The sequence below is a fragment of the Embiotoca jacksoni genome, unplaced genomic scaffold (genome assembly GCF_022577435.1).
Source record: "Embiotoca jacksoni isolate LCO1_2020_lvr unplaced genomic scaffold, fEmbJac1.0.p SCAF_8, whole genome shotgun sequence".
In the NCBI taxonomy this organism is placed as follows: Eukaryota; Metazoa; Chordata; class Actinopteri; family Embiotocidae; genus Embiotoca; species Embiotoca jacksoni.
The window spans coordinates 19,663,152-19,676,823 of record NW_027185436.1 but is presented as its reverse complement, the minus strand read 5'-3'; the positions used below and the strand labels follow the sequence as shown (position 1 = coordinate 19,676,823).

At 40.4% G+C, this 13,672-nt stretch overlaps 1 protein-coding gene across 6 annotated transcripts in view; it reads left to right on the top strand.

Annotated features, from left to right (window-relative positions):
• The window catches only part of fgfr1a (fibroblast growth factor receptor 1a), a 38,128-nt gene that overhangs the window by 1,897 nt on the left and 22,559 nt on the right, over positions 1-13,672 (top strand). For 2 of the 6 annotated variants that reach the window (XM_069178038.1, XM_069178034.1), the window contains exons 1-2: positions 6,878-7,595; positions 11,457-11,637. In XM_069178038.1, coding sequence (XP_069034139.1) covers positions 11,484-11,637 — 154 coding nt within the window. In that variant the 5' untranslated portion in view covers positions 6,878-7,595; positions 11,457-11,483. Of the gene's footprint in view, positions 1-6,876; positions 7,596-7,723; positions 7,747-11,456; positions 11,638-13,672 lie in introns of those variants that run through there. The other 4 variants (XM_069178039.1, XM_069178037.1, XM_069178035.1 and 1 more) reach the window with 3 other exon arrangements.

The following is a 13,672-nucleotide window of genomic DNA, read 5'->3' as shown; positions in this document are numbered from 1 at the left end:
ATGTTGCGGGTAACACTTTTACTTAGCAACAATTTAAATGTGGAACTTTAATGACAGTATTTTGACAGAGCGGCACTGCTACTTTTACTGAATCCTCTAATATCCTCCACCACTAGAGGAAAAAAGGGGAAAGGATCAATTAAAAATAGATGAATGGAATACGTCATATTTATTCATGAATTGTCAACCCTGTAGCATAAGAGGCTGATTTCACACAAAGACAAGATCCTACAAGTAATAGTTTTTTTTATATATCAGATCAAATAGATTCCCAGTTGTATTCAGATGTCAAGGAGAACATGGTTGGAGGAAAATAGAAGAACAGAAGTAAATGACTGCTTTTAGTGGTGATAATCAGTCACACCTAAAGCAATGGAGCTGGCACCTCACTCATTGGGAACTCCTCTTTCATATCGAACAGCAAAATAGTCACAATGGCGGTGACAATACCTCCATTCAGTGTAAATGACTGGGGAACGCAACACCGAGCTGCACGTGTAATTGAACAAGATGGTTACGCTGATGAACTAAGACTCATAGAAGCACGCCGTTCCTCTGTCAGCAGGTGCCCGGCACACACTGGCCCATTCATATGCGCATTCCTGTCTCTCTGCTCGCAGCCCAGCAGGTTCCTCCCGGCCACTCAGGACAGGGGCTGACACATACAAAGGGTCTTCAATCTGCTTCAGACAACAGCCAGCATAAAAGCCCGGAAAGCCACAACAGCATTATGTCAAAGAGCTGGCTGGGGGTGGTGAGCAGAGCTTGGGGGCCCTGTGTAGAACAGGGGCACCGCTGATGGATGGATGAGGGCTGGACACAGGCAACGTAGTGGAAGACCGCGCTGAGGTTTTTGTCCATAAAGGAGGATATTTGTACTTGCCCGGTAACAATGGAATGCAAACACAAAACGTGATCACAATGAGATACCACTTTGGGGCGATGAAGAAGCTGCTAGGGAAATCACCATGCAAAGCAATGATATTGTTCACTCTGAGGATTGCATGACTCTGTGTTTGTTCCCATGCTGATGTGTGGCTAGCCTGCCTTCAGTTTGCTTTTGCATAAGGTGTTCCAGACTTTAACAGTGTCCGCCACATTTCCTTAGGATGAAAGGAAATGAGGAGTGATCAGAAATGCCCCACCTCATCTTGAAACAGACCGTGTTGAGCTTTTGACAGCTGCATCTAAGCAAAGGTTCCAACTGACTTTAAAATCTACAAAGTCCTGACCCTGTCTCGGATAATGACTTGCTTACATTATCTCTTCCTTTGTAGACAACCTGTGAACATGTTAGTATTTCCCCACAGGTAAAAAAAAATAATAACTGCACTATGTAATTATTAATACAAAATCATAAACTTTATGCCTTTGTTTTATAGCCTTTCTGTTTAGTCTTGTCTGGAAGCTCTCCTATACATCTCTTGAGCTACCATGGTATGTACACATCACAGACACAAGTTAATGATTAATGAGGCTTTTTTTTTTTTAAATTCGCCCCACATAATACAAGTTTATTGTTTTCCTTCTCTTATGTGGAGAAGTGAACAACTGTAGAAATATAGACAGTATGTCTCTCCTGCGCTGCTAAAAACAACCTCAGACCATCTTTTATTGGTCTGAAATTACCGTCTTTATATTGTGTCATCTGTTTTGCACAAATTTTACCACCCTAACCGGCTTCTGCTCAGACATAGGGTCATGATTTCCAGAGTTTCTGATAAACCGCTCTTCTCTTATCATCAGTTGAAAACAATAAGCATCCAAATGCATAAACAATCACCATATGTTGTGAATTCTGCCAAGGCTTTCATGTCATTTGTCGACGTTTTGTTTCCTCATGAAGAGCTTTGTGCACATCTCAAGGGAATTCTTTATCAGTGACACAAAAAGAAAAAGACGTGTCTATAAAATATCTGGCTCCAAACTGCTGTGGCATCAAAGATCTTCTCAGTCGTGTTTTGATGCTGAAATCGTAAGATGTGGCTGGTGGCAGCAGCGTATGTACGTCTAACTCTCACTATTAGTTACCCTAATAAACATGCCTGGTTTTTCTCTGGTATGTATGTGGTTGTCAGATTCACACTCCATCTGCTACAGAGTTAGCCGCTGTCTTTGAAGCTGGAAGTTGACTTGAGTTCAACGTGCATTTGACAAACAGACAGTTTTGATCTGTTAAAAGTAAGAGTGCAACACAAAGACAGTGTGTCTTTTGGTACCAAAGTGAGTCACTATAACTTGCAGGGTGAATTGACATTTTGTAAAATATATGTACTTACTTTCTTGCCAGGAGTTTCATGAAAAAGATGGATACCACTCTCGTGTCTGTATGTTACAGCCAGCAGACTGTTTGCTAATCACAGACCAGCACTTCTAAAGAGATCTAATTAATACTCTACATATTGGGTTTTTTAATCCATGCCGACACCAAAGTATAAAAACACCACATTGTGGGGTGGTACAGGATGTACTGGAATATTTTTGGGGTGCAATCTCATCTCAAAGTCGCAACTGGTTGCCAGGCAACCGCTTGATGACAACAAAACTCGAGGAGGTCACTGCACCCGGCCAAAAAATAAGCCAGCAAATAACCAACTGTCAAATCACTCAAACTCTGTTCTTAGTGTTTGTGCTAAGCCAATTCACTGTTGGCAGCTGCTTCAGCGTTACAATACAGACAATGCAAGTTCTATCACTGTTCTCACCCAACTCAACAAGAGAACTAATAAGTGTTAGGTATCCCAAAATGTTGAACTATTCCTTTAAATGAATGCTCAAACAATTTAGCTTTGTACTCCTATAACATTGTTATTGAAGCCTGACACAGTTTTAAAATAAAGTGGTTCAGCAAAATGAGATGTTATCATTTTTATTCCACATATTCTTCTTCATTAAAACCTGCCTACATTACCCACAATGCAGCATGACCACCAAATATTGAGTTGGAGATTCGGGTGTTTTATGGTAGTAACTGTAATTGTAGCCTTGAGCAGCTCCATTCAAGCAGAGATGAGGAGCAGGGAGATCTAGTAAACCCGCTTCTTTCTAATGCTTCACTCCTTGTTTTTTTATTTTTAGGCCGAACTGATGCTCAAGTCTGATAAATCGCCTCAAGTGCTACCCTTCACACAGCTCCCTCTGGAGCCACAAAAGGCTTTATACAACTGTTGCACATATGGATTAGTACTCCAGAGGTCCTATAAACAGACTTTGATGTGTAAAATCAGTGGAGTGCCCCTTTAAGAAAAGTTATTGAAACTGAACATTTGAAACTAATCATAACACGAGTGACAAAGGAAGCAGTACTATTATATACTGACATTGAAAAACTGCATCCAAAATTTTACTGGCATGCTTGAGCATAAAAAAAGATCTATTTTAGGGATAATATAAAATGTTGTATTTCAGATACCTATATCCAACCCCACTGTGTATCTACAGTGGGTACGGAAAGTATTCAGACCCCTTTAAATTTTTCACTCTTTGTTTCATTGCAGCCATTTGCTAAAATCAAAAAAGTTCATTTTATTTCTCATTAATGTACACTCAGCACCCCATCTTGACAGAAAAAAACAGAAATGTAGAAATTTGTGCAAATTTATTAAAAAAGAAAAACTGAAATATCACATGGTCATAAGTATTCAGACCCTTTGCTCAGTATTGAGTAGAAGCACCCTTTTGAGCTCGTATAGCCATGAGTCTTCTTGGGAATGATGCAACAAGCTTTTCACACCTGGATTTGGGGATCCTCTGCCATTCTTCCTTGCAGATCCTCTCCAGTTCCGTCAGGTTGGATGGTGAACGTTGGTGGACAGCCATTTTCAGGTCTCTCCAGAGATGCTCAATTGGGTTTAGGTCAGGGCTCTGGCTGGGCCAGTCAAGAATGGTCACAGAGTTGTTCTGAAGCCACTCCTTTGTTATTTTAGCTGTGTGCTTAGGGTCATTGTCTTGTTGGAAGGTGAACCTTCGGCCCAGTCTGAGGTCCAGAGCACTCTGGAAGAGGTTTTCTTCCAGGATATCTCTGTACTTGCTATGGCTTCCGTCGGGCCACTCTGCCATAAAGCCCCGACTGGTGGAGGGCTGCAGTGATAGTTGACTTTGTGGAACTTTCTCCCATCTCCCTACTGCATCTCTGGAGCTCAGCCACAGTGATCTTTGGGTTCTTCTTTACCTCTCTCACCAAGGCTCTTCTCCCACGATTGCTCAGTTTGGCTGGACGGCCAGGTCTAGGAAGAGTTCTGGTCGTCCCAAACTTCTTCCATTTAAGGATTATGGAGGCCACTGTGCTCTTAGGAACCTTGAGTGCTGCAGAAATTATTTTGTAACCTTGGCCAGATCTGTGCCTTGCCACAATTCTGTCTCTGAGCTCTTTGGACAGTTCCTTCGACCTCATGATTCTCATTTGCTCTGACATGCACTGTGAGCTGTAAGATCTTATATAGACAGGTGTGTGCCTTTCCTAATCAAGTCCAATCAGTTTAATTAAACACAGCTGGACTCCAATGAAGGAGTAGAACCATCTTAAGGAGGATCAGAAGAAATGGACAGCATGTGAGTTAAATGAGTGTCACAGCAAAGGGTCTGAATACTTATGACCATGTGATATTTCAGTTTTTCTTTTTTAATAAATTTGCACAAATTTCTACATTTCTGTTTTTTTCTGTCAAGATGGGGTGCTGAGTGTACATTAATGAGAAATAAAATGAACTTTTTTGATTTTTAGCAAATGGCTGCAATGAAACAAAGAGTGAAAAATTTAAAGGGGTCTGAATACTTTCCATACCCACTGTATGTTGATGCATTTCCTGGTGTGACTCAAGATTACTTTTTTAATTGCTTTAAAGGTTTTGTTGATGTGATCTCTTCGTGCACTTTCAGTTCATAAGCTAAACTTTGTACTATAAGTGGAACATTATCAACAAAGAAATTATACATCCTTTAACACCATGCCAACATCCTCATGTGATCACTGATAGGAGCTCAGTTTGAGGCTTGTGTTACAGCCAATATACGTGCTAAAAGATCATGTTTGCTTTTTCAACATATGATAGGTCATAAAATAATACGGCATCAAGGTGTGCAGGGCAGAGGCATCTTTGTGAGGTTGTTTTTTGCACTTATGACTCCCCAGAGCTTACCTTCAAAACAGAATTTGGCTCTCAAATCAAATAAAGCAAATTAATTATGCTTCATCCCATGCAAGTTCAACATTGCATGGAAGATGAAAGGCTAACACATGTTGAGACACAAATCAGTGTCTTTGTCATCCCATTCTTTAATCTAACTGCGAAGCTGGCCTTCATATGTGCCTGCAGCTTCAGTCGTCAATCACTTGTCAATTGTGCCACGAAATCAAAGACCATATGAATTCTTCATATATGAACTACGTGTTTGATCAGGCTGAGCAAACGTAGTGTTTGTGCTGAGTTGGCAGACACATTTTAAATTCCGATGCTCTTTGAAATTCTGCCAGTTCATATGATCTTTTCTCCAGCACGATAAAACTGTTTTATAGTTGCCTTGAACGGGAATTTTATGAAAATGCCTATTTTCTGTCACTGAATTAGTATTCATGATTGCTCTCTGAAATCCTGCAAGGAAAACGAATTTCTCCTCTCAAAAACATACTACATACTACTATTATCTCCAATACTTTCAGTCAGAAAACATCTTTATGAACCTTTGTCTTTTCACATCTATTATCTTTGGTATTTACAACGTAACTTTAAGATTACACTTTCCAAATTAAAAAGTGTGTGTACAACTTTTAATTTAAAGTTTTCACTAATTTCAACAGATAACATTTATATCAATGTAGGCTACTTGTAATATAATGAGACGTGTCCTCCCAAGATACAAGTGTGTCCAATAAAAATGAAACCTTTCTCCTGTGATCCTTGTAGTGTGTCTGTCAAAATGGACTCCCTCATAGATATCTGTTATGGTATTTGAAAGTTCTCATTTATTCTTATGTTTGTGGTCTTGTTTGTATCCACTATGATCGTTAAACTGTGAAAAAGGAGTACTCTAATTATTTACAGTCAGGGCGCTGGCCAGTGTGTTGTGTAGCTCCACAATCGCACAACGCAAAAAACGCGGCGTGGGCAGGTCTGCTACAGAGGTGCTGTGGATGCCAGGGGGAGCCAGGTTTCTTCCAGACCCAGGAGTCATTGCGTCAAGTTGAAAAGTGACGGCCCGGACAATGCCGGAATTCCGGCTTTTTGACATCCCAAATAAAACCTGCGCTTTTGTCACAGAGAAACCGCCCCCCCCCCCCAAAAAAAAACAAACAAACAGTAAAACAGCAAATATAACACTTAAAGAGACAATGCACAGATTGACAAATATTCACACTGCAATTTGATGCCACAGTAGGCTACTTCAATAGGCTTGTCTCCCTGTGTTTTCTAATTAACTTTAGTGGAAAGACACTGTAGATCAATCACGAAGGAATTCAAGGTAAAAAAAAAAAAAGAAAAAAAAAAGAAGAAAGAAGCAAGTAAAACGTGTTTTGTGGCAATATTTTGTCTGGAATGAAATCAATTCATATTTTCCCTCCATTTTTGTTGAAATTTCCAATTTAAGCAACACACCAATTCAATCTCAATCTGTTAATCTTATTTAGTGTCTGATATATGTTTTTTTTTTAATGTTTAGAGGTAGCTGAAGAACATGAGCTAAGGATAACTGTCTTAGTATTAATTACTTATCTGGGCAACATTATATTCGGCAACCCAGTTTATTTCAGTCCAGTTACCCAGCCAACTTTTGCTTTTTGATCATTGATGGGTGTCAGGCAGCTTCGGTTTTCTGGGTATTGTTCGGCTTTTATTTCATAGAAAAGAGGACCGGAAGTTGTCGGTGTAACTGTGTGCGTATTGACAGCGGTCCGGAGGATGCGCATACTCTCGGATTTAAGGGGGGGGAAGGTTTGGAGCTGCCCGGACTCTCGTTGTTGAACAGCATTTCTGCGCCAGGAACGGTCCAAATACTTTCTAGGATTGATTTAGATACTGCTCGTTTGTGCGGGAAAAAAAAAAAATACAACACCGAGCGAGTTTTCGTTTTCGGATATTTCTTTAGAGTGAGTTGGGCAACTTTAGGACACTGTTTTCGGAAGTGAGGAGACCAAATTGCATCGGGAGCGGAACGTTTTTTTTGGGGGGGGGATAAAGGGACCAAGAACTACCGCACAGGCTGCGCTCGCTTAGTTTCCCCGGACCTGTGCAGCTAGGTAGGCTAAAAGAAACTCGTCGTAGCTGAAACCAGAACCCGAACTTAAAAGTAAAACTTAAAAAAAAATACACCATTAAGGATGTTGGTTTTTTTCCCGCTCCGTTGATAATTTGAGGTTTTTCTGAGTGGGACGAAAAACTATTTTCTTCTGTCGCGCAAGTGTGGCAAAAAAAAAAAAAAAAAAAATGCGCAAACCTGTTAGCTCAACGTAGATAGCTTTTTGGAGTGTGCGTAACCGGCCACGCGTTGAAGTCTGGATATACAGTTTTCGGGAAGTTTGTCCGCATCAAATCTCTGCTCAGGAGTCGTCCTTCCTTATCTGACCAACACTGGCTGTTTCACGGCTCCCCGCCAGTAAGGTGAGCTGCTTGTTTTATCCCTTCACTCCTTGATTTAGCTTCATGTTACTGTTTGTTTACGCGTTAAAGGAGTTCGCTGTTTGTTTGCCATCGTAGTGATTTGATGTTTTGTTTTGTTGTTTTTGAAGGACTTTACCTCTGGAAGAAGAAGGTAATTGAAGAATTGCTGCTCTTAAACGTACAAACAGATAATTCATAACATTCAACCGCATGCTTTTCTGTGGAAACTATTTTATGTGGTGCGGATTAGTCAACTGGAGGAACTCCTTTCTTACGCATGTTGCTTTCTTGGGAGACATTGTTCGTTTGCATGCGTAGTAACACCCCCGGTCTCTCCATGCTTGAAATCAAAACGGTACAAACAGTAAGGAGACTCAAATGTTTCCCGGAGTCCTGCTAAAACTGCTCTGGTTTGTAAAGTCACAGCAGAAGCCTCTAATCGGATTAGATAATGTACTTGAATTAATACCACCAACATGAAAGATAAAACCTCGAAAGCAAATTGTTTTAAACTGCACGTGATGCCCTTTATTCCTTTTTAAATCTGTTTGGCTTCATGGGTCCAAAACAAATTTTTTTTTTAACTTTATTAAATGTTTGCTGTTGTGCTATCAATTGGGTTGTATCTCTGCAAAAATGATTGTGGTCCATGCCTTCAGCTTTTGTCCCATTTATGCTCCAGGCTCAGACAACCAATCAAAGAAACCCAGTCAAGCTCAATCATTCTTTTCTTTAAATAATACACATATTAGTTTGGTTTTTTTTAGAAATGCTATAGAGTCGCATCTTTAAATCCTCAGGGAACGGCCACCGGCCATCATTACTACATCTGTCATGAAGTCTGGGTCTGGAGGGGCCAGCCTGATGTTATGTAAAGCTCTAAATGTTATGTTATAAATGGAGCGGGAGAAGATGGATGGTTTAGAAAAGCAGCATTTCCACAGGGAGTTCGCCAGGAGGGGGGGAAAGTTTTTCCTGAACCATATAATGGGAAGTGAGGAATAGTTCTGCCCTTTAATTTACTAGGCTGCTCCCCGGCACGGAAATATTGTCAATTGAGCTCTGTGTTTGCATTCACTATAATTAAATCCATCCAGAAATGTAGTTTGGAATGAAACATTTCCCTGAAATCTTTCTGCGAGTGTAAATTTCACTAGGAGGCATATTGATAGTGTCGTTTTTAAGAGGTTTAGGATTATTTTGGGTTTTATTTCTCAATTGTATAGGGAGTGAACGTAAACACTCTCGGGTACTGAAAAGCTTTAACTGTCAACCAAATGGCAGAGTGTCAGGTGGTTTGACATTAATTGTCTTTACATTTGAGTGTAATCTCATGACACCTGATCTCCTGCCGTGATGTGCTGGTGGTCAACCAGTGATTCAAATTCTGTGGCTGAGAAGAAAAAAAACAAAACAGAAGTGTCTGTTTTTGTGAAAACAGTAGCCTTAGGGAAATGGTCTGATGCTCTTATGTCCACTGAACTGCAGCCGTGTGCAGACTGGCCTGTTGCTGGCTGGAAGGGGAGGGCAGACTGAACTGGAAGGGGGCTACAGAATTTGGGAGCCGAGGAATTTTATGCATGGATAGTTGTGAACAGTAATTTTGGTGCGGGCCATGTTATGGGTTCGGCCTGTAACCTTTGTCTTTGTATAATGAGAGAAGCTAAATGTGTCTTGTGTGTGATAATCTGTTTAGTTTAACCCCTTTTTGTGTGGCAGATTTTCAGAAAAGTGCTTTCGTTTCTTAAGATCACAGAGGGCAAATGGGATTTCACCCAACCTTTTGATTTAGTACTTTTTTTGAAATGGAGGAAAATGTTGTTTTCTCAGCAGTCATTGTTTATAAGCTAAACATTGTTTGGCATTATCTTGGATTTTTTTTTTTTTTTTTGAAAATGTATTAAAAGTGGGAAACAAAGTAGTTAAACAATAAAAGGAACATGGTAAAACTTAATTAATGGACAGGTACTGGTCTCTGGATTTAGGTTTCTTTTGCATCTCACTTCATTTGACACAAGTCCAATATACTGTCCAACTAAGGTTTATGTAAAGAATATACATAGAGAAATCTCTTGATTCATGAATATAAGCGACTTTTCCTATAATGCAGCATTTGGGAGGCTGATCTAACATTTCCATACCACCTTGTGTACCACCTGTTACATCCGTTTTAAAATTCAGATATTTTCATTTTACATACATTCCCTCAAAAAAACAAATTTTTAAAGCCCTGCAAAATATCAGCAAGAATATTTTGCAATTGAATAATAAACCAAAAATGGGTAGGTAGTTAAATGACTTTGATAAAACAGTAATAGTCAATGTATGGGTCAGTCTCACTTTAAAACTGCTCTCAAGTTCAAGATGGGTGTGCCCTGGGTGTGCATAGTAAGACTTACAGTGTTTATCTCTGGTTCCCATGAGAGTGGACTATGACAAAATGTCCTATCATACTTGGCTACTTCCTCTTCTTTCAATTATTGATGGTTGTTGTAGTAACGAGGGCCCAGGGAACGCGGTCGGCGGCTCTTTGCGGTTCCTTCTGTCTGGCAGCAAAAGCCCTTTCTTGGAGGCTTCCCAAACACTGACTCACAGCTTACAGAACAGAGATGACCAAGCTCCTTTATCCCCCGTGGACCCCCCTGACCCAGCTCAGCTGCTGGAACACTGGACCATTCTTGGAAAGTGAAATTGAATTGGTTTTGAGGAGAACACAATGATTGTTACAGTGAGGAACACTCGTACAAGCGATTAACTCTTAAAGGAAACCACAGCTGCATCTGTACAGGACTTTATGTGAAAATGGAAACTAAGCTGAGGTCTCTTTGACCCAAAGTTGACCCTGTTTTTGTTGTTTTGCAGATTGGACCTCCATATTATGGATTCATTTGTAACACCATTGATTTTTTTTTTTTTTTATAGTCTTTATTGATGAGATGTGTAATCTCAGGCTTGAATTTCTTTGCCACGTCTTGACAACTCATGGGAGCAAATGGCTGAAGGGGGGTCATTTTGGGTTTGGGAACCAAAACCAACTGTTAGGTGATAGATCTCTCAGCATGGAAATGATGGTCTGGCAGTCTCTCTCTACAAGGGTGTCACATTACAGGCTGGAGGTTTTATTTTTTTTGTTGAACAAATTCTTCAAGGGGGGGGGTGGTGGTTATGGGGCTTATGGGCAAGTGTTAATGTTTCTGGCCAGATGCTGTAGGGGTGATGGTTCAAGCAGATGTGCATGTGAGGGTCACCCGCTCCCCATTTTGGAGGGTATGGTACATCTTTCAACCCTAATAGTGGTCAAGCAGAAAAACAAAAACTTTATCTGTCATCGTCTGAATATGATGGCCATCTTTAGGACTTCAGATTTCAATAGTTACTTTGAAGTTTTGATAACAAAACAATTCATTCCTAAGAACTGAGTAAGATTTGTCCACTGTTTGTTTGTTAAAGCTATCAGAGCGAACCTGGTGCACTGCAGTTTCTTATCAGTGTTTTGTACAAGCAGGCCTAGATGCTGAAGTACCTATCATTAACGTTGTAAAAATACAGAATATTCCCTTCTTTTATAATGGGTGAAGAGTTTTCATGTCAACAAAAATATTGATTGACATTACTGAAAAATGACATTATTTCAGAGCGTTTATTTTAGTGTCTTGTTTCATTTTTTTTTTGCTCTCAAAGTTTAGTTCTCATTTTAGTGGTCAAGGCAAAGGGTTTAACGTACTTTTTTCTTACTGATAGTGGACTTATAAAGAGGAGAGGGTTGCGTATGTGGCCATGCATTCTTTTATTTTGGCCACGAGCACCGAATGGTGCGAAAGCCCTCTTGTTATTTCATTTATTTTTCATATTTTCTTGTAGTTGTCCACCGTGAATGACCGGCTGCTGATGCCCCAAAGATCTGAATGGAGTTCCTGTCGCAGAAAAGCCAACAGTTGTAGCTCTCTCAGCAGGATGCTGATGAGGCCAAGGATACTTCTGTTTCTGGCTTTATTTGCCCAAGTTTTAAGGACGCAGTGCCGGCCTGCCAACACTGATGAAGGTAAGATGGCTTTATAAAATAAAGTTACTCAAACTTCATTCGCTCTGTGCTTTTTTTCCCCCACGTCTGGTAGCAGTAATTATAAATATCATGTAACTGTTTACGTCTGACTTATCTCACTCTTGCCTCGAGAAACAGCCCATTGATAAGAAAAGCTTTGTTCTTTGTGCAGGAATGTAATCCTAAAATACTCCAGACTTTGGTGAAGTCTATCCTTTCTGGCGTAGGTGCCTCCTCACTACCCCCATTTGCCTAAGTCTGATGTTGTTTGAGTGTGCTTTACTGCGTCAGACGTAGCACAACTGTGTTTCTGACTATCAGAAACATCTTTTCTATTTTTCCTGTCTTACTTGTAATTCTTACTCCTGAACTTATTAGAAATGTATTCCCAACAAGTCTTACTGACTAAACTCATCGTCTGATGATTTTATTTTGTTTTTAAACTGGACAGTAAGACTTTCTCTAAACAATTTAGCCCCGTCTGGCTGTTATACAAGTTCAGTTCTGAAAAGGGCAAAGAGGCACTGAAATCAAATCCTTAAAAATGTGTTTCTTGGATACAGTCCAGCAGTGTAATAGCTGCCTCGACTTGTGGGTAGATGGGTTTGGATGTTTACACTCTGCAGTCGGAAGTGGGAGAGCAGCAAAAGAATATGATAAAGCTGAGCATTATAATTGAAGTAATTAAGCAAGAAGGTCTCTCTTGGGCTTTAAGCCCTAAAATAAACTTGGTGTGGCCGTGTTTAAACCAACAGTGGGACAGGGAGGAGTAAATGACTCCCATCTGTAGCCCAAGGGCAGCTCCACTACCTAGCAGTCCCTGCGTCTCTCCTCTTTTGTAATGAAAAGGTATTTGTTGTCACTGAGAGAGGAGTTAACTGCCCGGGAACTATACATTAGCCTGTTATTGAAAAAGGAAAGAAGATGCTACTTTAAAACCTTCCTTATCCTCTGAGGAAAATGTTTGTCTTTTAAGGTGAGCCATAAATTTCCATCAGGGTGGGAGATGTCTAATGCACTTACACTCCACCCAGTTCTTGATCAGCAAATGGCCAGGTAGTGTCTATGCACCTCTGTGCTTTTCCTACTGCTCCCCCACTGACTTTTGCTTGGGAATGCTTCACTTTCCCCCCCGCTTCCATGCTGGGTGACTGATGGCTTCAGCTGTCGACGAACAATCACAGCAGAGGCATTTGGTTGCATTCCTTTTGCCTTGGGTGGAGAAACAAAATAGATATATGGAAATGCCCTTGTTTTATGCATGCTTCGTTGTTTGTCTTGTTTTGTTTTTTCTTGTGTGTTGCTTACAAAAGAAAAGAATATTCCCTGAACAAATTCAGTTCATTGAATTTCCTCAGGGGCCACATGGACAGCCATTAAAATGATTACAGCACCTTAAGCCTTTCTGCAGTGTGACCACTCTGACAAAAACTTGGCTGTGTTTTTGTCAAATTTTTTTGTTGTGACAGTAAAATGTCAGGAAGTTATTTATGTGTTTTTCTCTGTGGATTTCTTTGACTCGATGCCCTGCTGTCAGTCATAGTAGAAAAGCCACTGACCCTTCAGTGGAGGGCTCTTAAAATCTGGAGCTGCCACAGTCCTGAGTAAGACTTTTCAGGCAGAAATGGAGGACCAGAGGAGCATAGTTCTGCTGATTACAGAGTAAGAGCGAAGCGCTGGTTTTGTGTGAACACAATTTGCGTTCACATCAGTCTTTTCAGGTCTTCTGTGGAGACCTCTGTCCACGGTGAAACTCCAAAACATGAAAACGGAAATTCTCTTCTTTTTGTTCGCCCACTGTTCAACTGGAAATCAACAAAAGTGCATATCCCAGTCAACATTTGCTCAGGAATGAGATACTAAGGCACCAAATCATTATTTCATGCATGAGATGTTGTCAACAAAATCAGCATTAATATAGCTGTGCTGCATAATAAGATGTACGGACATTTGAAAAGTGTGATTTATAGGAAAAAAGTACCTGCCCATTGCACCACTGTTCGACTTTCTGTAGTTACCTATTTTGGTTTTAATG